This window comes from Miniopterus schreibersii (genome assembly GCF_964146895.1).
Source record: "Miniopterus schreibersii genome assembly, chromosome: 7".
Taxonomy (NCBI): domain Eukaryota; kingdom Metazoa; phylum Chordata; class Mammalia; order Chiroptera; family Miniopteridae; genus Miniopterus; species Miniopterus schreibersii.
Genome location: NC_138108.1, coordinates 82,844,215 through 82,869,736, shown reverse-complemented (window position 1 = coordinate 82,869,736; position 25,522 = coordinate 82,844,215). Strand labels below are relative to the sequence as shown.

General features: G+C 41.7%; 1 protein-coding gene across 6 annotated transcripts in view; it reads left to right on the top strand.

Moving 5' to 3' along the window:
- Window positions 1–699: 699 nt before the first annotated feature.
- Window positions 700–25,522, top strand: part of IWS1 (interacts with SUPT6H, CTD assembly factor 1) — a 44,254-nt gene continuing 19,431 nt past the window's right edge. Inside the window, exons 1-4 of one of the 6 annotated variants that reach the window (XM_081142017.1) lie at window positions 700–1,469; window positions 3,347–3,462; window positions 22,826–23,960; window positions 24,823–25,012. In XM_081142017.1, the coding sequence (XP_080998143.1) occupies window positions 1,436–1,469; window positions 3,347–3,462; window positions 22,826–23,960; window positions 24,823–25,012 (1,475 nt within the window). In that variant the 5' untranslated portion in view covers window positions 700–1,435. Of the gene's footprint in view, window positions 1,470–3,343; window positions 3,463–22,825; window positions 23,961–24,822; window positions 25,013–25,522 lie in introns of all 6 variants that reach the window. The other 5 variants (XM_081142020.1, XM_081142021.1, XM_081142018.1 and 2 more) reach the window with 5 other exon arrangements.

Here is a 25,522-nt window from a genome sequence, read left to right as displayed (position 1 = left end):
CCTCGGGGGAGGGAACGGGGGGGGGGCCGTGCCGAGACCCTCGGGGGAGGGAACGGGGGGGGGGCCGTGCCGAGACCCTCGGGGGAGGGAACGGGGGGGGGGCCGTGCCGAGACCCTCGGGGGAGGGAACGGGGGGGGGGGCCGTGCCGAGACCCTCGGGGGAGGGAACGGGGGGGGGCCGTGCCGAGACCCTCGGGGGAGGGAACGGGGGGGGGGCCGTGCCGAGACCCTCGGGGGAGGGGACGGGGGGGCGGGGGCCGTGCCGAGACCCTCGGGGGAGGGAACGGGGGGGGCCGTGCCGAGACCCTCGGGGGAGGGAACGGGGGGGGGCCGTGCCGAGACCCTCAGGGGGGCCGTGCCGAGACCCTCGGGGGAGGGACCGGGGGGGGGGGCCGTGCCGAGACCCTCAGGGGGGCCGTGCCGAGACCCTCGGGGGAGGGGACGGGGGGCGGGGGCCGTGCCGAGACCCTCGGGGGAGGGAACGGGGGGGGGGCCGTGCCGAGAGCCTGGGGGGGGGCGGGACGGCCCGCGGGGGTTCGCCCAGAACTCCCCGTCGCTCAGGCGCGCGGAGTGTGGGTCCCCGTCCGGCCGTTTCAAGGAGCGCCGTCCTCAGCTCTGCTCATCTCCCCGAGACAAGGACCTGGAGGGGCGAGCGCGCCCTCAGCAGCGGGCCCGGGGCAGGGCGGGCTTCGTCTGACCCCGTCTCAGGTGCGCGAGGGGCCACCGCGAGGCCCCGGCCCGGGAGGGCGCGCGCTCGCCACGGGGAGGGTGCTCCCCACGCGGAGCCTCTCCCGGCCCACGGCGTCGGGGCTGCTTAGCCATCCCCGCTTCCCGGGACCGCAGGGCTCGAGTGACCCGGCGGACGGCCGGAGGCACCGGAGGAGGGCGGCACGGACGGACGGAGGCTGGCGCCGCGCCGCGTCTCGGGAAGGTGGTTAACTGGCGGAACGGTGGAAAGTGTAACTGGGGGCCTTCGCTTCTCGGAAGAGGAACTCGGGAGCTCCCCCAGCGAGGCGCGAGCGCAGCCCACGGCGCGGCGCTCCGCCCCCTTTCCCGGCGCCCTCCTTCCCGTCGCGCTCTGCGTCCTTCCCGCTGCGCCTCCCCATTGGCCGGCGGGCAGGGCACGGCGCCTGCGCGCTGCGTCCCTCTGAGGGTCTTGGGCAGGCGCCATTTTGGCCCCAGAGGTGCTTCTGGGAAGTGGAGCGCCGGCTCCCACGCCTGCCCTTCTGCGGGGCACGGGCTCCTGCCGGGGCTCGGAGGTCGAGGCGTTCGCAGCGGCCGCCGCTGCGGTCTTACTCTGCGCGCCCTCCAGCGCTCCGGTCGGGCGGAACCTCTGAGCACCGGGCCGCGCCATCGGGGGTGGGGGTCGCTTCGCCAGGAAGGAGGTGACGGGGGCGGCGCGGGCGCGGACACTCCCGCCGAGAGCCCGCTTGCCATGGACTCGGAATATTACAGCGGCGACCAGTCAGGTGGGGCCGGGACCTGGGCGCCGGGCCGGGGGAGCGGCTGGTCGGCGGGCTGGCCTGGCACCCGGCGGAGGACGGCAGGGAGGGAGGCCGCGGAGGCGTTCCCCCCGGGACCGGCCCGACGTGGGCTGCGAGGCGGCCCTGAGCGCGCCGCGGGCCCGGAAGTTAGCCCCGGGGGAGCGGACTCGGGGGGCACCGCCGCGGAGCCCCGGGGGCGTGGGTGAGACTGGGACCGCGCCCGGGAGCGCCTCCGGCTGCCGGGTGTTTCCGCGGAGCCGAGCGCGTTTGAGAATTCCAGGGGCTGGGTGCGGGTGGGAGCCGGGTTGCGGGGCTTTACCTGGACTTTCCACTCGCAACACTGGTTTCCCAGGAAAGGGAACGTAGGGTCCTTGTTTTAGAGTAAACATTTAATGTACCTGTAGCAGTTGCTGGTGGGTTTTGTGCCTCTTCTTCACCTTGAGATCTTTTCTCTTTCCGCTCCCTGAATTGGGTCTCCTTTTCCGTTTATTCGGTAAACACTGGGTCCCCCTCTGCCAGCGCTGTGCTGGGCACCGGGCACGAAGGCGAGTAAGGCAGGACCTAGTGGGGAGAGAAGACGTTACGGTCGCTTTCCCTTTGTGCCCTAGTTCCATTGGCTGTTCTCTGTCAAAGTGCTTAAGTAACTGTCTAAATGTTAACCTCTCTTCTGTCCTGAGTTCACTTCGACTCACCAAGTGTGACAGAATAGTTATGACTACAAACGCTTTTCTAAGCATGCACTGTTGTTTTGCTAAAAATGTTTTCAAAATAGATTTTCAGTTCATTTGTGGTTTTAAATTATTTCTTAAGTAATTGTGTGTAATACATATTAAAGATTAAGTGCTGCAAAATAGCAGTTCCCTAACTTTACATTCTCCTTTTGATGTTTACCTCCCTACTCCTGATTTATGCTCTCTCGTTGATTCGTTTGTAGGCATTCCATGATTTCCTATTATGGGAGGACAGGATTTTATCTTATGTGCCCTCTTTCTCCCCCATACTGTCGCTGTTGCAGTGTAATTGTTAAATTTCAAAATAACTGGTTTTATTATGATTGTCTATTCTTTACCCTTTAGCCTAAGTAGAGTTGCTCTTTAGTAGGATAGTGATTCCACTCTTATGCACCTTTTTTGTTTTCCTGTAGGTGACTGCTTCATTTAAAAAATATATTTTTTAAACTTTTTACCAGGTCTTCCCATATTCTGCAACAGCCCTAAATTCCTCTCAATACAGTTTTACTTTATATTTTTAAAGTATTGGTTAAAGTGAGGTACCAATTCATTTTTACCATTTTGTAATAGTATAGTATAGTTTTTCTTGAAGGAGATCACACTATTTCTGAACTGCAGTTCCTTGTGCTATTCACTCATAAACAAACACTGTGCATCATGTACCAGGCACTGTTCTGGGCTCCAGCATTCACCAGTGAACCAAAATCCCTGCTCTTTTGGCACTTTCATTCAAGTGAGGCCAGAACCACATTAAACAAATTACTTGATAAATCATGTAGTACATTAGAATTTGGTAAGTAAGTGCTGTGGACAGAATAGACTCAGTTTTTAAGAAAGTTGAAGTAGTTACAGAGCATACTATTACTTAGAGGTTGTTGATTTAGTTATGTTTCTTAATCTTCATATTCCTTTTATGGTCTATTTTTTTCTGCCATATATGTCACAGTACATGTTACAATTGTTGGTGTTTATGAGTATTGTACTGTTGTCTTGTTTACAACGTTAGCATTATTAGTTATGCTTCATCAATGACCTTTGCTCTTACATAATTCTTGATTCATTGTGTTCATTTCATCCGTAGATGTCATCCATCTTACACCTGAAGTGGGTTTTTGTTTTATTTTTAAGCAGATGATGGTGGCGCTACCCCAGTACAGGATGAACGGGATTCAGGGTCAGACGTTGAGGATGATGTAAATGAGCAGCCCTCTGGATCAGACACTGGAAGTGTAGAACATCATTCAGAGGTATTGGCTAAACAACATCTTCCGGGAGGCTTCCCTTGCATTATGTGAGACCTGTTTTATTTAGGGGTTGTAGAGACCCTGTCTCAAGGTTTAGGCTTCAAACCCTGGGAGTAAAGGATTGTAAGTTTATAGAGAACGACTTTAAAAATAAGTAGGGATAGTTTGGTTACTTATGAAATCACAGGGAATTAAGTTCTGGGTTGGGCCCCATTTCAGATATTAGGCAGTTCTTTATTAAGAAAATGGGCCAGGCTTTTGATATTTGACATTTGACTATGCTTCCCCATTCCCAAACTGATGACTTATTGGGGCAATGAGCATTTGGAAACCGAAGATATACCAGTTGAAATCAAAAGCTATGAGGGTTATCACCTGGCAAAAATTACCAGAATTTGGCTTTCTGAACTATTCCAGTGTACGAAATAATAAGGCACGTAACTTAAAAAGTTGTTTTTGCTTAGTAATATAGAATAGTATTGGATCTTGTGTACAGCATTTCAACATATTTGGTGTAATGCGTACATATTTTATTTATTTTGTACTAATTCAATTTCTTTCAACATGTTCTGTAGCATTCAGAGTAAAAGTTTTGTTAAATTCCTAACTTATTATTTTTTATTCATGAATTTTTAGAGAGAGAGATCAATATCAGTTTGTTGTTCTACTTATTTATACGTTCATTGGTTGATTCTTGTATGTGCCCCAACTGGTGATCAAACTTCCAATCTTGGCATATTGGGAACTGTTTAATTTGCTTCCCTGGTTATATCATCTGTATCACACAATGTTAACAAAGTAAAATTGGGATACTTTTCAATAAGTCAGCTATGAGTTTTTGGTAAACATAAACTGAAACACATAAGAATGATAAATATGGCCAAATTTTCTTTTTAAGAGCTTAATATTGCCATATATTTTGCTTGATTATGCATGTGCAGAAAATTGTCCAGTTTTTAAGTATTAGGTATAATTGTGTTATTCACTCTTTCCTTGACATGTCATTAGTGTATTCATATATTCAATAAATATATGTTGAGTACCTGTTGGGTCAGGCTCTTTTGACATATCAGTGACCAAATGAGGTCCCACCACCAAAATCCTTCACTTCTTGAATTTATTTTCTAGTAGGAGGAGAAAGACATTAAACATTATACATTTTTTAAAAAGTTAGAAGATGATAAACACTATGGGGAAAGATAGAATAGAGTGAAGGATACCAGGATGAAGGGCAGGTTTCAGTGTTAAATAGGGAGGTACAGTAGGTGTTATTAAGAAAGTGACATTTGATTTTTTTTTTTTAATATGTTTTTATTGATTTCAGAGAGAGGAAGGGAGAGGGAGAGAGAGAGAGAAACATTGATGATGAGAGAGTGTCATTGATTGGCTGCCTCCTGCATGTCCCCTACTGGGGATTGAGCCCAAAACCCAGGTATATGCTCTGACAGGGAATCAAACTGTGACTTCTTGATTCATAGGTCAGCACTCAACCATTGAGTCATGCTGGCTGGGCAAGAAAGTGACATTTGAATCAAGACGTGAAGGAGGGTGAGGTAATAGCCATTTGGCCATACAGGGGAAGAACATTCCTAAGATGGGACTGTGCTGATGTCTTCAAGGAATACCCTGGAGCCAGTGTGGCTAGAGTGGGGTATGGAGGAGTGATGAGAGAGCTAAACGGACTGGGAGAAAGGCTTATCTTCTAGTTGTTTTACTATCACTCAGTTTTTTTTGTATACTCTTAAACATTTAGACTGAATTTTAATTAATATGTTATTTGATAGGTAGAAATTTCTTGATAATGTAACATTGTTATAGTGTGTTTAGTATGTAATATCTTTTTTTTCTTTTTTTTTTTAAATCTTTATTGATTTCAGAGAGAGGAAAGGAGAGAGAGAGAGAGAGACAGGAACATCAATGATGAGAGAGTCATTGATCGAGCCCGCAACCCGGGCATGTGCCCTGACCGGGAATCGAACCCTGATCGCCTGGATCCTAGGTCGACGCTCAACTGCTGAGCCATACCGGCCGGGCAGTATGTAATATCTTAAGTTTCTGCTTTGGAAAACAGCATCAGGAGCTTGACTCATGACATCACGATTCAATTATAACCATAAAAAGGCTTACCTTTTAGCACCTTAAACTACTTGTTTGTAATGAGATGGATTCTAAATAAATAAATGCACATGTTGCTGTAGCTGGTTTGGCTCAGTGGTTAGAGCATCGGCCTGTGGACTGAAAGGTTCCGGGTTCAGTTGCGGTCAAGGGCACGTACCTCGGTTGCAGGCTCAATACCTGGCTCTGGTCGGGGTGCATGTGGGAGGCAACCAATTGATGTGTCTCTTTCACATCAGTGGTTCTCTCTTTCTCCTCCCCCTTCACTCTTTTTGAAAAGCAATGGAAAAAATATCTTCAGATGAGGAAATAATGAAATAAATGTGCATGTTGTCAAAATTTGGAAATTTTAAAAGTTTAAAGAGAAAATTAAAATTATCATACTTCTATTACAGAAATGACTTAACTTTTTTATATATTACTACTTCTGCATTTTTCTCCCTCATGTATATAATGTATGTATTTGTTTTAATTTACTTAAGATTTTACTATGTATCGGGTCTGTATAACATTTTCCATGTCACTAAAGATTCTCACTAGCATAATTTTTAATAATATTTTTTAATAATATAGATGCACCATTACTTATTCAACAATTTCCTAATTTTTGACATTTAGACTGTTTATGCCATTACAAGTGAAGCTGCTGTGAACATTTTGAACATAAACACTTGTCCTCATTTTTTTTTTGCTTGCTTAGAAATCTACCAGGAGAATTAGCCAGAATAAAAAGGCTAAGATATTGTAAGGCTTTTCATAGATATTCCTCTCCAGAAATGTTATCTTAATTTGCTTAATTATTGGTTAGTAGGTTGAGAGTGCCAGTTGTACTTGTGTTCTGTATTAATGCTCTTTTTCCTGTTTAAAATATCTTCTAAGGAGAAATTTTAAATTGTTTTTTAGAAGCTAATGGTATGTTAAGAGTATATTGTATTAAAAGGAACAGTGCAGATTACAGGTCCCAAAACTAAAAGATGTGTATTGGTTTCCTATTGCTGTCTTAAGAATTTGACACACATTTTGTGGCTTAAAACAACAAAGATTTGCCCTGGCCCCTGTGGCTCAGTTGGTTGAGTGTTGTCTGGTGCAGCGAAAGGTCGATGGTTCAATTCCTGATCAGGGCACATGCCCAGGTTCCCTGTCGGGGCATGTGTGGGAGGCAACATACCGATGTTTCTCATGTCCATGTCTGTCTGTCTATCTGTCTGTCTGTCTCTCCCCCCCCCCGCCCCTTTTCCCTGTCCCTATCACCTGAGGATATTTTTTACATTGATTTTTAGGGAGAGTAAGGGAGGGAAGAGAGAAACATCAGTGTGAGAGAGAGACATCTATTGGTTGCCTCCTGTATACTACAAACCTGCAACCCAATTATGTGCCCCCTGACCAGGAATCAAACCCACAACCCTTTGGTGCACTGACCAACACTAACCACTGAGTGATACTGACCAGGGCCAGATCCTTCATTTTTTAATTGGGCTATGTTTCTTTTTTATTATTGAGTTGTAAGAGTTTTTAAAAATAGTTTGGATACAAGGTCCTTGTTAGATGGCTGATTTGCAGATATTTGCATTATATGTCTTGTCTTTTCATGTTGGTGTCCTTTAAAGCACTAGAGTTTTTATTAATTTGAAGTCCAGTTTATCCATTTTTTCTTTTGTTGTTTGTGTTTTTAGAGACATCACTAACAATCCTTTTCCAAATCCAGGCATGAAGATTTACCCCTCTGTTTTAAGAATTTTATGGATTAAGCTCTTACATAAGGATCCAATTTTATTCTTCTGCACATGGCTATCCAGTTGTCTGATAGGAGAGTCTTGGCACACCCTCTTAAAAATCAGTTTACCTAAAGGAGTGATAAATGGTGATGGAAGGAGACGTGACTTGGGGTGGTGAATGCACAGTACAATATGCAGATGATGTATTATAGAACTGTATGCCTAAAACCTATATAATTTCATTAACAATGTCACCCCAATAAATTCAGTAAAAATTAAATAAATTAATTTTAAATTTGGATGGTAAAAAAAATCAGTTGACTGTAGGATATATGGGTTTATTTCTGGACTTTCGATTCTAATCCATTCATATCTATGTCTATCCTCGTGCCATAGTGCTTTGAGTAAGTTTTGATATTAGGAAGTGTGAAACCAACTTTTTTCCAAGATTGTTTTGTCTATTCTGGGTCCCTTGAAATTACATATATATTTTAGAATCAACTTGTCAATTTCTGCAAAGAAGTCAGCTGGGATTTTGGTAGGGATTGCACTGAATCCATAGATCAGTTTGGGTGAGTGTTGTCATCTTGAAGGCATGAGGTCCCTTGATCCATGAATATGGGGTGTCTTTTATTTAGGTCTTTAATTTCTTTCAACAATAATTTTTAGTTTTCAGTGTACAAATGTTGCATTTCTTTGTTAATTTTGTCCCTAAGTATGTTATTTTCTTTAATGCTTAGTAAGTGTACTTGTTTTATGAATTTTATATTCAGATTGTTCCCAGACATTTTTCTTATTAATTCTAGTTTACTTCATTGTGGTCTTGAGGTAAGTACATTTGGAGATGTTCCATATGTACTTAAGTTCATATATTCTGTCTTTGAATCTACAGTGTGTCTCCTGTGATCAACATATATTTGGATCACTTCTTATTCCAGTCTCTGTCTTCTGATTGGCCTGATAGAGTTGGAGTATGTCATTTTACTTTGTTTTCTATACGTCTCATATCTTTTTGTAGTTAATCTGTTCCTCCTTTACATGTTTTGTCATTAAGTGAATATTTTCTAATGTAGCATTTAAATTTTTTTAGGTCAGATCTCTATCATTGTAAAATAAGAGATTTTTTTAGATAAGTTAGAGTAATTCAACTTAGTTATTGAATTTTTTAGTAGTTAAATCAGCTCATACCATTGTGCTTTTTGGAATACTCAGTCCTATTAAAAAGTTTCAAATCTTTTTTGAGGGGGGAGGACATGATGCATATATGCAATTTTTTTTCAACTTTACTGAGATGTAATTAACAAGAGTATAAGATACTTAAAGTGGACATTGTGATGATTTGATAAGCATATATATTGTGAAAGAATTCCTTCTATCTGGTTATTTAATACATTCATCACCTCACATATTTATCTTGTGTGTGTGTGTGCGCAAGAATATTTAAGTTCTGTTTCCTTAGCAAATTTCAGTGTACAATACGTTGTAATCAACTGTAGTCACCATGTTACACATTAGATCCCAAGACCTTATTCACCTTAAAGCTGAAAGTTTGTGCCCTTGTACTAACTTCTCCCTATTTCCCCCACCCTTCAACCCCTGGCAGCCACTTTTCTACTGCTCTCAGTTTCTCTGCTTTTGACTTCTTTTTTAGATATCATGTAGTATTTGTCTTTTTCCTCCTGGCTTATTTCACTTAGCATAATGCCCTCAAGGTCCATCCATGTTGTTGGAGTAGGTAAGGTTTCCTTTTTTATTGGGGCTGAATAATATTCCCTTATATATATGTATGTTTGTATAGACCGTATCTTAACCACTCACCTGTTGATGGACACTAGATCGTTTCCATGTCTTAGCCATAGTGAACAATGCTGCAGTGACATGGCCGTGCAGCCCTCTCTTCAGTACCCTGGCTTCATTTCCTTAGGGTATATACCCAGAAGTAGAATTGCTGGATCTTATGGCAGTTCCATTTTTAATTCTGTGAGGAACTTCTATACTGTTTTTCCATAGTGACTATACCAGTTTATATTTCCACCAACAGTGTATAACGGTTCCCGTGTTTCCACATCCTCACCAACACTTGTTACCTCTTGACATTTTTATGACATTCATTCTAACAGGTTTGAGGTGATCTCATTGTGGGTTTGATTTGCATTTCCCTAATGATTGCTGATGTTGAGCATCTTTTCATGTACCTGTTGGCTATTTGTATGTCTTTGGAAAAATATTCCATTCCTCTGCCCTTTTTTAAATCAGATTGCTTTTTTTTTCCTGTTGAGTTGTGTGATTTTCTTTCCTTTATTTATTTTAGGTTTTTATTTAAGTATTACAAATGTCCCCCTTTTCCCCCCATTGATCCCTTCGACCTTGCACCCCTACCTCCAGGCCTTCACCACACTATTATCTGTTTCCAGGGGTTATGCATATATGTTCTTAGGTTAATCTCTCCCCACCCACCCCTGCCTTCCCTGAGATTTGTCAGTCTGTTCTATGCTTCTATGTCTCTGGATCTATTTTGTTCATTGGTTTATTTTGTTCATTAGAATCCACATATGAGTAAGATCATGTGATACTTCTTTCTCTGACTGGCTTATTTCTCTTAGCATAATACTCTCCGGGTCCCACCATGCTGTCTCAGAGGATAAGGGATCCTTTTTTTTCACGGCTGCATAGTATTCCATTGTGTAAATGTCCCAGAAGATGCTTGATATGATTTCAGTCTTCTTGTACTTGTAGACGACTTGTGTTGTGCCCTAACATGTGGTCTCTCTTTGAGAATGTCCCATGTGCACTTGAAGAGAATGCATATTCTGCAGCTTTAGGGTGAAATGTTCTGTAAATGTCAATTAAATCCATCTGATCTAGTGTGTCATTTAGAGTTACTGTTTCCTTGTTGATTTTTTGACTGGGAGATCTATCCAGTAAAGTCAGTGGGGTGGTAAAGTCCTCTACTGTAACTGTATTGCTGTTGATCTCTCCTTTAAAGTCCTCCAGAAGTTTTTTTGTTTCGGTTTGTTTTTTTTGTCCCGTTCTCCCCTCCTCCCCCTAGCTTGTATGAGTCTTTTGTTCTGATGTGTGTCTCTTCTAGACAGCATATATTTGGGTCTTATTTTCTTCTTCAGCTACCCTATGTCCTTTGATTGGAGCATTTAATCCATTTGTATTTAAGGTTATTATTGATAGGTACGTATCTATTCCCATTTTATTTCCCTATGCCTGTTTCTTATTCTCTGTATTTCAACTTCTTATTACAGCAGTCCCTTTAACATTTCTTGCAGTGCTGGTTTGGTGGTAATAAACTCCTTTAGCCTGTTTTTGTCTGGGAAGCTCTTTATTTCACCATCTATTTTGAATGAGCCTCTTTGGATTCTTCTTGCTTGGGACTCTGTGCCTCCTGAACTTGTGTGACTTTTACCTTGACCAGGTTAGAGAAGTTTTCTGCCATTATTTCTTCAAATAGATTCTCTAACCCCTTCTTTCTTTCTACATCTTCTGGTACTCCTATGATAATGTCGTTACATTTCATGTTGTCCCTCAGTTCCCTTAAACTGTCCTCCTGTTTTTTAATTGTTGTTTTTTGTTTTTGTTCTCTGATTGATTTTTTTTTTATCCTATCTTCTAATTCACTGATCCAATCCTTAGCTTCCCCAGTCTCCTGTTTATTCCTTCTGCTGTTTTTATTGTTTTGTTTTTTTAATTTCTATGTAATTCTTAATTTCCTTCATAGTTTCTATTTCTTTTCTCATGCTGTTATGATCAGTATTCTGAACTCTATATTTGATATATTGCTTATCTCCATTTCATTTAGCTCTTCTTCTGGAGAATTCTTTTTTTCTTTCATTTGAGGCTTTTTTTTTTTTTTTGTCTCCCCATTTTGGCTGCCTGTTTGGATTTCTTTCTATGTATTAGGTAGATCTGCTAGGACTCCCAGTCTTTTGGATGGTCTCTGGTGCAGGCCAATGTCAAATGCTGTTAATGACTGTCCTTGAGAACCCTATTTGAAGTTTTCTGCCCTCCACAGCTTGTGCTTCCCTCCTCTGGGGCTGGGTGTGTTTGGACTTAGTTGTGTGATTTCTCTTACCTATTTTGGTTATGAACCTCTTACTAGATATATGATTTGCAAATATTTTCTTCCATTCATTAGGTTGCCTTTTCATTTTATTGATGATTTATTTGCTATGCAGAAGCTTTTTAGTTTGATGTATTTCCACTTGTTTATTGGTTGTATTGCCTTTGTTTTGGGTATTTGATCCAAAAAACTCATTGTCAAGACTGTTGTCAAGGAGCTTACCCTCTGTGTTTCCTTCTAGGAGTTTTACTGTTTTAGGTCTTAAATTCGAGTTTTCAGTCCATTTTGAGTTGATCTTTGTGTATGTGGCTGTCCAGTTTTCCCAACACTTTATTCAAGAGACTGTACTTTCCCCATTGTATATTCTTGCCTCCTTTGTCATAAATTAATTGACCATATTACACATGGATTTATTTCTGGACTGTCCTGTTTCATTGATTTTTGTGCCTGTTTTTATGCCAGGACTATGCTGTTTTGATTACTATAGCTTTGTAATACAGTTTGAAATCAAGAAGTGTGATCCCTTCAGGTTTGTTGTTCTTAAGATTGCTTTGGCTGTTTGTGTTTTTTTGTGGTTCCATGCAATTTTAGGATTGTTTTATTTCTATGAAAAAATGCCATTGTAATTTTGATAGGGATTGCATTGAATCTATAGGTTGTTTGGTAGCATGGACATTTTTATAATATAGTTCTTCCAGTCCATGAGTCTGAATATCTTTCCATTTATTTATATCTTCCATTTCTTTCATCAGTGTGTTTTAGTTTTCAGTGTACAGCTCTTTTACTTCTTGGTTAAATTGATTTCTAAGTAATATTCTTTTTTGGTGCAGTTGTAAATGGGATTGTTTTCTTAATTTTTCTGGTAATATATAGAAACAACTGTTTTTTATGTATTGATTTTGTATCCTTAAACAGTTCTGAATTTGTTTATTCTGATAGTGTTTTGGTAGAGTCTTTAAGGTTTTTTGTATGTACTGTGTCGTTGGCAAATGGTGACAGTTGTACTTCCTGCTTTTTGATTTGGAAGGCTTTTATTTTTCTTGTCTAATGGTTCTGTATAGGACTTGTAGTACTATGTTGAATAAAAGTGGAGAGAGTGAGCATTGTACTTGCCTGATCTTAGAATAAAAGCTTTCAGCTTTTCCCTGTGGAGTATGATACTAGCTTTGGGCTGGTCATATATGACCTTCATTGTGTTGAGGTATGTTCCCTGTATACCCAGTTGGTTGAGAGCTTTTATCATGCATGGATGTTGAATTTTATCAGATGCTTTTATCTGCATCTGTTGAGATAATATGATTTATCTTTCATTTTATTAATGTAGTATATCACATTGATTGATTTGTGGAAATTGAATCATCCTTGGAGTAAATCCCATTATACCATGGTGTTTGATTCTTTAAATGTATTGTTGAATTTAGTTTGCTGAAATTTGTAGAGGATTTTTGCATCCCTGTTCATCAGAAATATTGGCCTCAGTTTTCTTGTGTACTAATATGGTTTTGGTATCTGGGTAATGCTGGCCTGGTAAAGTGAGTTTGGATGTGTTTCTTTCTTGTTTTTTGGAAGAATTTAAAAAGGATTAGTGTTAGTGCTTCTTTAAATGTTTGGTAGAATTCTCTAGTGAAGCCATCTGTTCCTGGACTTTTCTTGTTGGAAGGTTTTTGATAACTGATTGAATTTCCTTACTAGTAATAAGTCTGTTCAGTTTTCTTTTTTTTTTAATATATCTTTATTGATTTCAGAAAGAGGAAAGGAGAGGGAGGGAGAGATAGAAACATCAATAATGAGAGTCATTGATTGGCTGCAGCCCGCAACCCGGGTATGTGCCCTGACCTGGAATCGAACCCCGATCGCCTGGATCCTAGGTCGATGCTCAACCGCTGAGCCACGCCCGGCCGGCAGGTTGTACATTTTTAAGAATTTATTCATTTCTTCTGTGTTGCCAGTTTGTTGGGGTATAATTGTTTTTAGTCTCTTACGGTTCTTTTTATTCGTGTGGTATATCAGTTGTAATGTCTTCTCTTTTGTTTATAATTTTGTCTTCTCTCTTTTTCTGTTTATAAGTTTTATTGATTTTTTCCTTTGTCTTTTTTGTCTCTGTTTCATTTATTTCTGCTTTGATCTTTGTTATCTCCTTCCTTTGTTGTTGTTGTTGTCTAGTTCGCTGGGGAGTAAAGTTAGGTTGTTTAAGATCTTTCTTTTTTCTTGGTATGTAGACATTTATCACTGTAACCTCCCCTGTTAAAATTGCTTTTGCTACATCCATATGTTTTGGTTTGACCCATTGGTCATTTAGTAGCATGATCTATTGTTGAAAATGGGGTATTAAAGTATCCTACTATTACTGTATTGCTGACTTATTTCTCCCTTTAGGTCTTTTAATTTTGCTTTATATATTTAGGTGCTCTGATGTTGGTTACATAAATATTTATAAGTATTAACACTTGTTGGATTAATTCCTTTATCATACAATGATCTTTGTCTCTTACTACAGTTTTTGTCTTAAAGCCTGTTTTGTCTGATAAAAATATAGCTATCCCTGTTTTCTTTTGGTTTCTATTTGTATGGAATATCTTTTGCTATCCCTTGCGCTTTCTGTATGTGTGTCCTTAAAGCTGAAGTGAGTTTCTTGTAGGCAGCATACAGAAATGGGTCTTGTTTTTTCATCCACTGTATGTCTTTTGATTGGAGAATTTAGTCCATTTACACTTATAATAATTACTGATAGGTGTAGACTTACTATTGCTATTTTGCTCATTGTTTTCTGGTTATTTTGTAATTCCTTTGTTCCTTTTCTTGCTCTCTTCCTTTGTGGTTTGAAGATTTTCTATAGTGGTGTGCTTATATTCCTTTCATTTTACCTTTTGTGTACCTATTTGTAAGTCTTTTTTAAGCCGATAACAACTAACTTCATTTTTAAACCTTTTGCGCATTTTAATTTTTTTAATAATATTTTCACTGTGTTTTTTTAGTTCTTTTGGTAGTTGCTATAGAGTTTGGCACATGTGACTTACCAGAATCAGCTTCAGATTTGTAGTAGCTTAGTTACAGCGGTATGTAGAAATACTACTACTGTATAGCTTTATTCTCTTTTTGTAATATTATTATACATATTAGCTCTGTTAATGTTACAAATTGAACAATACTTTATTATAATTATTACTTTACCATCTGAAATAATTTTCTTAGCTTAAGAAAACCTTGCTACCACCCACTTCCTTTGTAGTGTTATTGGCAAATATGCATATATTACTTTTCTATATATTACAGGTCCAACTCTATACTATCTACATATTACTCTGTCCAGCTGCTATTTAAATCATTTAAAATAGAAGCAAACACGCATTTGTACTGTCTTTTATAATTATGTAATTGCCTTTACCAGTGCTTATTGTACTTTCACATGGGCTTGGATTACCATCTGAGGTCACTTACTTTCAGCCTGAAGAACTTAATTTCTTGTATGGTGGGTCTTCTAAACAAATTCTCTTGTTTTATGGTTATATGAGAAAGTTTTAATTTCTTTTTTGTTTAATATTTATTTTTGAAAGATGGTTTTGTTGGATATAAGATTCTTCATTTACAGACTTTTTTTCTTAGTACTTTGAATATTTTATCCCTCTGCTTCTGACGTCCATTGCCCTATAGCAAAATTTTATCAACAAGCTAATCCAGTCAGATTAGTCAAATTCTGGCTCCTTTGAGAGAATAGTTTCTGAGGTCTGGGTTTGATACTTGTTTTGACCCCAGGATGGTTCTTCCCTGCTATCTTATTCTCTGCTTCTCTCCTGCAAACTAGGTCTACACAAGAAACTTTGCTGAAACACTTTGCACTAAGGCAGTAGTGAGTGAAAGGTTCATGTGGTGGTGCAGGCAGGCTAACCAGCCATCTCAGATGGGTGAATAAAGAAAAATTAAATTTATTAAAAGGGGATGGGGACATCCAAAGGGAAGGGGTACACAGCACTGAGCCAAGGGTATTGGATTCATGATGGCAGCAAAATATACTTGGGACAGTGAGACAAGGAAGAGCATAGAGGAAGCAACAGGAGAGCCCAGGCTGGGCTGCTCTGGCTCACTGAGAAGTCAGAGAGAAGGGGCCTTGGAGAGAGGTTCAGGGGGTAAACTTGGGACAATCTGCTGCTGCCCATTGTTCCCCTGGTTGCAAGTCTCGTGAGGACCCCTCGGAGGGATGAAGATGGCGCTGTTGTGCTCCCCTAATGGGGAGCACCAACTGGGTGCTTTGTCCTGAGTGTATTTATCTCTCTTGCAGGTGGGAATCTTAGGGGAGGTCTCAGGGGAGGGTCTCAATAGAATATTCATCAGCTTTCCAGGTGTGCTTTTTCAGGGTGGTGGTCTCCCCTGATTGGTGCCAGGGTAGGGGGTCATTAGTCAACGTATCTGGTCCTATAGCAGCCACAACACCACTTGTCTGATTTCTTCATTTCTTCACTGCTTATCTGGGCCTGGAACTGAAGTACAACTGAGGCCTAGATGTTATCTTTAGGGAGGAAAGGTCAGGGGGTCTAAACCCCATGAACAGTGATATGCTAGAGGAGAATGGGTTACCCAGGGACCAAGGTTCTTGTTTTCCCAGGTTCACCCCTTGCTAGGCTTCCTTCCCTGGTGAGTTTCTGTATCTGGGTTTCTGTACCTGGGCCATCTTACAGTTACCTTGACTCTCCTTCCAAATGCCTTCCACAATGTCTTCCAGTATTCTTAAAAATGCCTGAAATTCCCCAGGCTTGCTGACGAATGAAGTCAGTTTATTTGGGGAGAGATTAGGAGCTCTCTCTTTTACTTCCTGCTTTTTCTCCAGGCAAAATCTGTGAGCCAGGGCTCTTGAACTTATGGTGGGGGATGATGGAAAACTTCTGAGTGAAACCCAGCTCTAGACACTGAGCTCTCAGTTGGGGATTGGATAGCAGCCTGCAGTGCTCTTGGCTTACCTCTTCTGGCATGGAACCACGCGTCTCAAAAGTTGATGCCAGGGCATTCAGGTATTCTCAGTTTACTGCACTGAAGGTAGAGCCTTCTTTCCACGATTGAGGGCTAAATATAAGATGGGATTCTCACACCTCTCGATTTCATTTACCTGGAACTTAATTTCATGGTAGGTAGTTGGAGGCAGAATGAGAAATGCTGATAACCGCTTCCTGGGTTGAAAGCCCTCCACCTGGGAACTGGAGGAAGGGGGTACCCTGTGTTCTTCGGCTGCAGCCGTCTGGAATGGAGTCTCCTCCACTGAACTGTGAGGTTGGAAGGGAGAGTGGTCTTGGTTCAAATACCAGACTCTTGCGTCCCTTACTGAATGTTTGTAGATCATCTTTGAGAGATGCTTCTTCATTCGTTCTTTGCTTACAGGACCATTTCCAGAGGCTTTCAATAGTGGTTTTTAAGTACTTTTACCCAATTTCACTGGGGAGCAAAGCAGGTCATTGGAACTTTTCAGGCTGTCAATCTGTTACTGGTGAAAAATGAGTTCTTTTGCAGTGTCATGAGAAGAGAATTTCAAAGACACAGACGTGAAGTTTAAATGTGATGGAAAGATTTTATTGAGTTAAGAGGAATTAATACACCCTCGGACGTATAGGGTGGACAGTCACTAAACACTGCCAGGAGGCTTTTGTTAATCCTCCATATATCTTCTTGGTTCAGGTAAGGGGCAGAGCACCATTCGAACTAACCCAAGTTTCTAACTTCCCAGGCCTGGGCTGGGCCTTCCTCCCAGCAGATTCTGTTGGGGTTTCATGTCCTCTGTCCAATCCGGTTACCTTTCCAGTTGTTCCCAGGCTAGGCCCTGCCCCTCTGTTTCATCACCCTGACTCACTGTGCAGGTCCAAAAGTTCCATTACATCATGTAGTCTACTGCGCATGTGCCCAGCAGAGGGCAGCCTTTAGCGGCCTAGGGAGACTTTCCTGTCATCTGAGGATTAAGTCTCCTCTGTGGCAGTTTCCTGGAGTGTTTGTTTACCAGTAAACTAGCTGGCTGCTGCTGCCCTGCTACCTGCTTTGGCTTCCCAGTTTATTAAGATTATTTAGTCCCTTTTGCTTTCTTCCTCATATTAATAACTAGCTACCTACGCTGACATCTCCCCACCAGAGGTCGTGAGCCTTATAATCTTACAAAGGTAAATGGGCGAAGAAGGCCTCTATCTTATAACTGCTTCATTTTTATTTCTTTTATTAATTAGTCAAACCTCTCCATATTCCCCAGTTGAAGTCCCAGGGAGACATAGAAGGCTTTACTTGTCTGTTACCACAATCTTTCTTGGGCCCTTTGATTTATTTCATCTCACTTGGTTTCCTACCTATGTGTGGGTCCTGTTTGTGGCCACCCCTGCACAGAGCGCAATCTAGTGCTGCTGTCCTGAACAAGGCATTTGGAGTAAGCCAGCTGCAGGCATTTGGGGGCTGGTATGTATATTGCAGGACACTTGGTGTCTTGGTTCCTGGGCATTAAGTGAAATGCTAGTAACATCTCCTTTCCTGACATTGACAAATGCCCGCTTCAGTGAGGGGCCAGAGCCACTCTTAGGTCGAGGACACTGAAATGGACAGATGAGACGTCATTAGCATAAGAAAGGAAATAAGGGTTTGGCAACATGGGGGTATTGAAGGAATGGGTAACCAGCTCCACCTTCACAGATGAATGAGTATGTTTTTTTCTTCCCTTTTTATTGTTTAAGTATTGTTGGTATATAATCATACATTGGTTATATTAGTTTCAGATGTATAATTTTTTTGTGAGTTTATTTGAGCCAAACTGTCGACAATTGCTGGGAAGCAGAATCTCAGCGGATTGAGAATGGCAGTTTTGCACCTTGTTTTATATATTACAATCAAAAGAGGAGACATAAGTGAGTTACAGGAAACGCATTGATTATAAATTAGGGAGGCGAGAGAAAACAAAGGGGTGGTGGAATCTCTGGGATGGATAAAAAATAAAATAATAGACACACTTCTTACGCGGATGTGGGTGTTGGATAGTTAACAGTTACAATTAACATTATAATAATATTGAAGGGTTTTGTGGTCTCCAATGAGTGCTTGAAGGGGAAATTACTTTGTTTTGCAAACACATGTTAATCAGGTATGTTACCGCAAAAAGACAAATGGACAGGCTTAGTTAAGGTGAAAATTAACATTTGCTAGGGAAAAATACTGCCTTAGGACGTGACTGCTCACCATAGACTGCTTTTAGTTTAAAAAGTTTTAGTTTCAGACCATCCTTTTGTGGTTACTTTGGGTCTCTGAGTTTGCAAGGCCATTATGCAGGCCTGCCCTGAGCTTGTCAGGTTTATTAGCATGTGGCCCCTTTTTGTCCACAAGTGTTTTGTAATTAATAAGATATTTTGTTATGAATGGTTAATAATATTTATTGAATGCTCATAGGCACTGAGCTGCTTTACATAAAGTATAGATACTATTCCTAACTCCACCAGGTTGAGGACATTGAAGCTTTGAGAAGTTAAGAAAATTTTTCTAGATCACACAGTAGAAAGTGGCCGAGCTGGGATTTGGACCCCAGGTCTTTCTGACTCTAAAGTCCCTGTTCTTAACTGTCACATTATGTTGCACGAGGTCCATTCTACATAGAGAAAGATGGAAGAGGCTTTAAGAAGCTGGTATTTTTGCCTAGTTTTGAGAGATAAATAGGACAAGTTAGGAGAAAAATGCTCTAGGCAAAGAGAACAGCATTTGTAAAGGCATGGAGGTAACATCATAAAGTCAGTAGTAGTTCTGTTAGGGGAAGAAGTATTCATTATGCTCTGTTAACCATGACTTTTAGCTGTAGTTATAAGAAATATTAATCACGTTCTGTTAACTCTGATTGTTCTGTTCCAGTTAGAAAAAGCACTTTCTAACCTGGCTGGGAGTTGTACGCCTGAGGGACATGGGAGCGATCCAATCTTTTATCATGGAAAGATAACCTTGTTTCCAAAACATGGAGTCTTAAAGGCACCTGCCCTTTGCAACCCACAGCCACATTTCCTGAAACCCTGTGACCATTATACTTTGCCTACTTCCCCATGTGTATTTCCTACTTCCTATTTTTCCATTTGGTCTGTCCTTCTACACAGTCTAAGCATCTGGCTTTTGGGGTGGGAGGGGTAGGCAGGCAAGAGAGCAGATTTTCGTGGATGACTTTACTGCTCTCCCATATTGCCGGCAATATTGGAATAAACGTTCATATATGATTCAACCCTTGTCTCTCCTAAATTGGCTCAAGTGGTGACAGGCTGCCTGGACCCCTTGTTGTCCAGTTTTAGTTTCATGTGTCTGGAGTAGAATTTGTATCTAAAGTGCAATCAGAATCACTTGGATTATATTTCAAAATGCAGATTCTTTGACCCCTTCCCCAGATTTACTGGATTAATACTGAGATGAGAAGCGAAAAATCTATGTTTTTCACCGGAGCTCTTCAAGTGATTCTTACACCAGAGTGGAGGAACTGCTGTACAGTGCATGGGGTTGATGTTGGTGAAAAGGCCAGAAGTGAGTCTGGAAGGTAGTTGGGAGTGTGCTGCATCTATAAATTCTTAAGCTCTGTGTCCAACTTTCTTTTTGCAGTACTCTCATCAGGAGTGCTTTGTGTTTGACTGTCTGATTCTAAAGTGAACTAACTTTTGACAGACAAAGGAGACTGTGGTGTATAGCCTCATTTTATCATCTGTATGCTTGCTGTAAAACGAGGTTCTCAAAATCAGAGCTTTGCAGCAAGCACTCCAGAAGCTACACTAGGTCAAGTATTGTTTTATGGCTGGATTCTCAGATTCTTTCATATAATTAAGCTGGTATTGACAAACTATAAGATGAGGATTTCAAGTATATCATCTGGTACTAAGGTATTTCCTCATGGAATCTACTCTGTGACTTGGCGCTGGATTGTTTACCACTTTATAATGGGAGGTTAGTATGCACATTCGACGGTTTTGAGTTTTATTCTGTTGATGAGTAAGGAACAAACAAGTGTTCTGAGTTGTTTGATTCTTTACAAGGATTTCTACCTGACATTCATATACTACTTTAAAATTTACAAGTTGGTGTTTGCTTTAAGACAGTTTATTGTTTACTTTGTAATTTTAGAATGTCAGTTGTGTGTGTGTGTGCGCGCGCGCGTGCGTGCGTGCTGTGGCCCTGGTCGGTATTCCGAGGTAAGTGGATAACCCGCAGGTATTTATAACTGCGGGAGTAGCTGTAGGAGGGGGGATGTGAGTGCTGCAGGCATTTCTGAAGCCTCAGAGGACCCTGAGAGTGCTCAGTTTCTCTGACAGTGACAGTGAGGGGATTTTTTTACAATTTCTACTACTGAGTTACTGTATTCATATCTGACTTAAACTGTACTTTGGATTTTTTAAGTTTGCGATTTAAACTAATTTCAGTCTAAAAATTTTGAAGATTGTTTTTGTTGTTTTTAATCCTCACCCAAGGGGGTTCCCAGAGAGAGGGGAGGGAGAGACAGACAGACATCCATTGGTTGCCTTCCACACATGCCCAAGCAGGGATTGAACCAGCAACCCAGATAGGTGCCCTCACCAGGAATCAAACCAGCAGCCTTCCAGTGCACAGATGGCGCTCAGCCAGCTGAGCCACCCAGCCGGCGGCTATTTGATAACTTGTAAGCTTGTATAATTTCTAATATACTCTTTTCCCAAACCTAGTGATGCCATTGCGTAAGTGCATTCTTTAACTCGAGTCTGTGGAATAGCACTTTCTTACTGCAGTAATTTCTTACCCTTTTTCTCCCGCTGTGCCACAAATAATGGATAGATACTCCCGTTTTTATGAAACTCCTTAAAATTGATGGGAATTCATAAGTTCAGTAATTATCATATATAACGTCCTTGTAATGGTTGCTTGTTCTGGCGTGCATACATCATGTGTTAGGAAATCCGAGGTAGAGTGTAGCGGGTAAGTTTTGGAATGAATGCCCATTTCCTGGTTTCTCTCTTTTCTTGGGGCATGGCTCCCAGTGCTATGCCCTTGTTCTGGCTGTAACCCATTGAATCACTGAGTCTCACAGCATCTAGTATTGCTATAGCCGCTAAGATTATCTCTCCCAGGAATTTAACTTTTAGATCCCAAACACTGAAATTTAGCATGGTTAGCTGACTCATTTGTATGACGCTCTAGTGAAAAGATCCTTGAGTTCCCTTTTCTAAGCTCTCTAAGCTGTCTTGGTATTCCTACCCTTCCTGAATCTTTAGTCATTCATCCCACTTTGATTCTGAGAAGATTGTCCTTTTTTCTGGAGGTGGTTTCTGTTGTTTGCAACTAAAATAGAGTCACACACAAACATGGTGTTAAGAGATATGTCACGGGCATGTCATAAAAGCATTCCAAAAGCCAGTTACAGTTTTATTTTTGCCTCCTGCTTTAGTTGCCTCTGCTGGTATCTGTATGTCTCTCCTTTCCGCATAAGTAATCTAGTTAACTTCTTAACTCAGTCATCACATGTTAACAGAAAAACCTGTTGTTAAACACCTTTTATAGCTTAGTCTCATATAGATCACTTCCTGTAGGCTTTCAAAATAATTATGCATACCTTCATAATAGTGTTACCATGTATTTGGCTGGCTCCTCATTAGACAACAGCTGAACAGGTCAGTTCAAGTATAGGTGTTGTGAAAACATGTCAGGCCATTTATCTTGTCACTTATTTTAACACAGAAATACTTTAACTTTTTAAACCAGAATGTCATCGCTGTTATTGAAAGATGCTAGGTGGGGGGAAAATTCCCCAGATCTTAAAACACTTTATTAGTATCTTTGTATGTTTAATTTTGTATATTTTTCTCTGCATTTTAAAAAACATAGCTGTAAAATATGTATACCAAGTGTGTATATGTTTTCAGATTACTTCCAAGTAACATTCTATAGTTAGATTAGTCATGTTTTCCTAAAACAAACTTTTCTACCTGGGTTACTAGATGTATGATCAAGCCTCAGTTTTCTTACCATGAAAAGTACTATTGTGCAGAGTAAATGAACTAATAGGAGAGCCTCTAACTTGGTATCTGGCTTAGGTACTTGGTAAATGTTAATTATACCTCTCCTTGTTTGTTGGGAGAATATGCCCTATATATTAAAGCTTTATGTTTCTTTTTCTTAAAATAATTTTAACCTGTAAAAACAATTTTTTGAAGAACTTGGTTACATGTTTGTTTGTATTTCTTTGAAAAGTATGTTTAGGAGCTAGAATTATGTGAGAAAGTTAGGCTTTCTTTCTTAGCTCTTTAAATTGCTTTACATATTTGTGTTGGTGAAAGCTGGTTATCTTTTCCCCACTTTGGGATCCAAGCCATGGTAGCCATTTTACAGATAAAGGGCCCTCTGTAAGGTGGGATGTTACTGTGTAGGTATAGGATAAGAATTCTGCATTTAGGTGTGTGTATTCCTACAATGTAAGAAATTTAACATTTCACTACCAAACATTTTTGCACTTTCTCTCATTTTTCAGAATGAACCTAGTGATCGAGAAGATGGCCTTAATAAAAGACATCATGTGACAGACTCTGAGAATGATGACCCCTCAAATCTTAATGCTAGTGACTCTGAGAGTGAGGAGCTTCAAAGGCAAAAGGACAGTGACTCTGAGTCTGAAGATCATGTAGAGCCACCTGCAAGTGATTCTGAAAATGAGGGTGTCAATCACCATGGGAGCGACTCTGGGAGTGAGGAGACCAAGAAATTACCTGTTAGTGACTCTGAAAATGAGGAGCTTCTTAATGGGCATGCAAGTGACTCCGAAAATGAAGATGTTAGAAAGCACCCTGCCAGTGATTCAGAGACTGAAGAGCTCCCAAAAAGTCCTGCCAGTGACTCGGAAACAGAGGATGCGCTAAAACCTCAAGTCACCGACTCTGAGAGTGAGGAACCTCCAAGGCACCAAGCCAGTGACTCTGAAAGCGAGGCGCTTCCCAAACCTCAAGTTAGTGACTCTGAAAGCGAGGAGCTTCCCAAACCTCAAATCAGTGACTCAGAAAGTGAGGAGCCTCAGAGGACTCAGGCCAGTGACTCTGAAAATGAGGAGCTTCCTAAACCCCGTATCAGTGATTCAGAAAGTGAGGATCCCCCAAGGCACCAAGCCAGTGACTCCGAAAATGAAGAGCTTCCCAAACCCCGTATCAGTGACTCAGAAAGTGAGGATCACCCAAGGCACCAAGCCAGTGACTCTGAAAATGAGGAGCTTCCCAAACCCCAAATTAGTGATTCGGAAAGTGAGGATCCCCCAAGGAACCAGGCCAGTGACTCTGAAAATGAAGAGCTTCCCAAACCCCGAGTCAGTGACTCTGAGAGTGAGGAGCCTCAGAAGGCACCTGCCAGTGATTCAGACACAGAGGCCTCCAGACACAAGCAGAAGCTAGAGTCAGATGATGGCAGCGATGGGGAGAAGGGGGAGGGCGCAGAGGTGCAGAACAGCGCCTTCCGCTTAGATAGCCAGGGAGACAGGAAGAGGTCTCGCGGCTCCGACAGCGAGGAGGAAGACCCCAGACGGCCAGAAATGGACAGTGATGAGGAGCCAGAGAAGCAGGGGGAGGAGGCAGCGAAGCGAAAGGCTGCCGTGCTTTCCGACAGTGAAGAGGAGGGAGCATGTAAGGAACTGCGCGGGCTGTCGTCGTAACCTGACTTAAGCCTAAGCTTGTAACTGAAGCATCGTGTCTTTTCCTGGGATGCTGGGCCTATAGTCTTTCATTCCAAAGGATCACCAGCACATGAGTTTCCCTGATTTTTATTGACCAATCTTAATATTAAATTTCTTTTGAGGTGTTCTAATAGTATTTCTTAGGTCCGACTGCCTCAGAATGGTAAGCTAGACTGCATTTCAGTGGGGATGTGAAAGATTGAGTATTTTTACTGGAAAGGGTAACGTTTCAGAGAACCAAGAGTTGACCAGAGTTAGCTGTGGGACTTTTAATGGCCTAAAAGCCATCCTGACAGTGACTGGGCTCTCGTGTGTACGCATCTCTTTATTTAGAGACCTTATATTTTGCTACTTGATTACTTTTTTACAAAACTGTTTTGGAAAGGACATATTCCCTTATAACCTGACAGTTGTTACAGGAGAAGAAAAGAGCACCACACGTGCTGGTTTACTCAGCGAGATGAGAAATTCCAGACCAGTGAGGATCAGGGACCATGGGGACTCCACAAAATAATGTCCAGCCTTTAAACTATGCTAGTACTGAGCAGCATAGAAGCTGTTCTCATGTACAACAGTCTAGTCTCTCTTCTCTTTTCCACAAGGAAAGGTAGCTATTTCACTTTCCATCTTTTGGCCACTTTTTCCTAAACAATAATTGTAAGGTGACTCTGAATGAACCTTTTAGTTACTTTTTTTTCTAAACTATGTGTCAGGGGGCCTTTGATTTTGCCACATAATGCCATTTTAAGGTACTTGTTCCTAGTCACACAGTGACTGTGACAGAGTAAGATTAATGATTTTTTTTTCTACAGCAGCAAAGAAGAGCCGTATTGTCTCTGACGCAGAGGACTCCGACAGCGATGTAGTATCAGACAAATCTGGCAAAAGAGAGAAGACGACAGCATCTGACAGCGAAGAAGAAGCAGGGAAGGAGTTGTCTGATAAGAAAAATGAAGAGAAGGATCTGTTTGGGAGCGACAGCGAGTCAGGGAATGAAGAAGAGTAAGTGACATGATCACAGCTGCTCAAGGGTTCATGTGAGGTGCATTTAAACTTGTATTAAAATTTTGTGCTGAGCCCTGGCTAGTTTTGCTCAGTGGTCAGAGCGTCGGCCCTCAGGCTGCAGGGCCCCAGGTTTGAGCCGGCCAAGGGCACGTACCTGGCTTACAGGCTCGATCCCCAGCCCTGGCCAGGGCGCGTGCAGGAGGCAACCAATTGATTTGTCTCTCTCACATCGATGTTTCTCTCTCTGTGTGTCCCCTCTCTCTCCTCTTTTTTCCACTCTCTGAAAAGCAAAGGGAAAAATATCCTGGGTTGAGGATTGAAAACATATAACAGAGCTTGTGTCGAGGGAACAGTACGGTGTGTCCTGCCTAACTGCACGACTTTGGGGGTTCAGGGTTTTAGTTCCTGAACTGTTGATACACAGCACAGGTGAATCTCAGAATACTGTTTTGCATGAAATCCGTAAAGAGGACAGACACGTCTCATTTCACGGACGTGAAGTTCAAG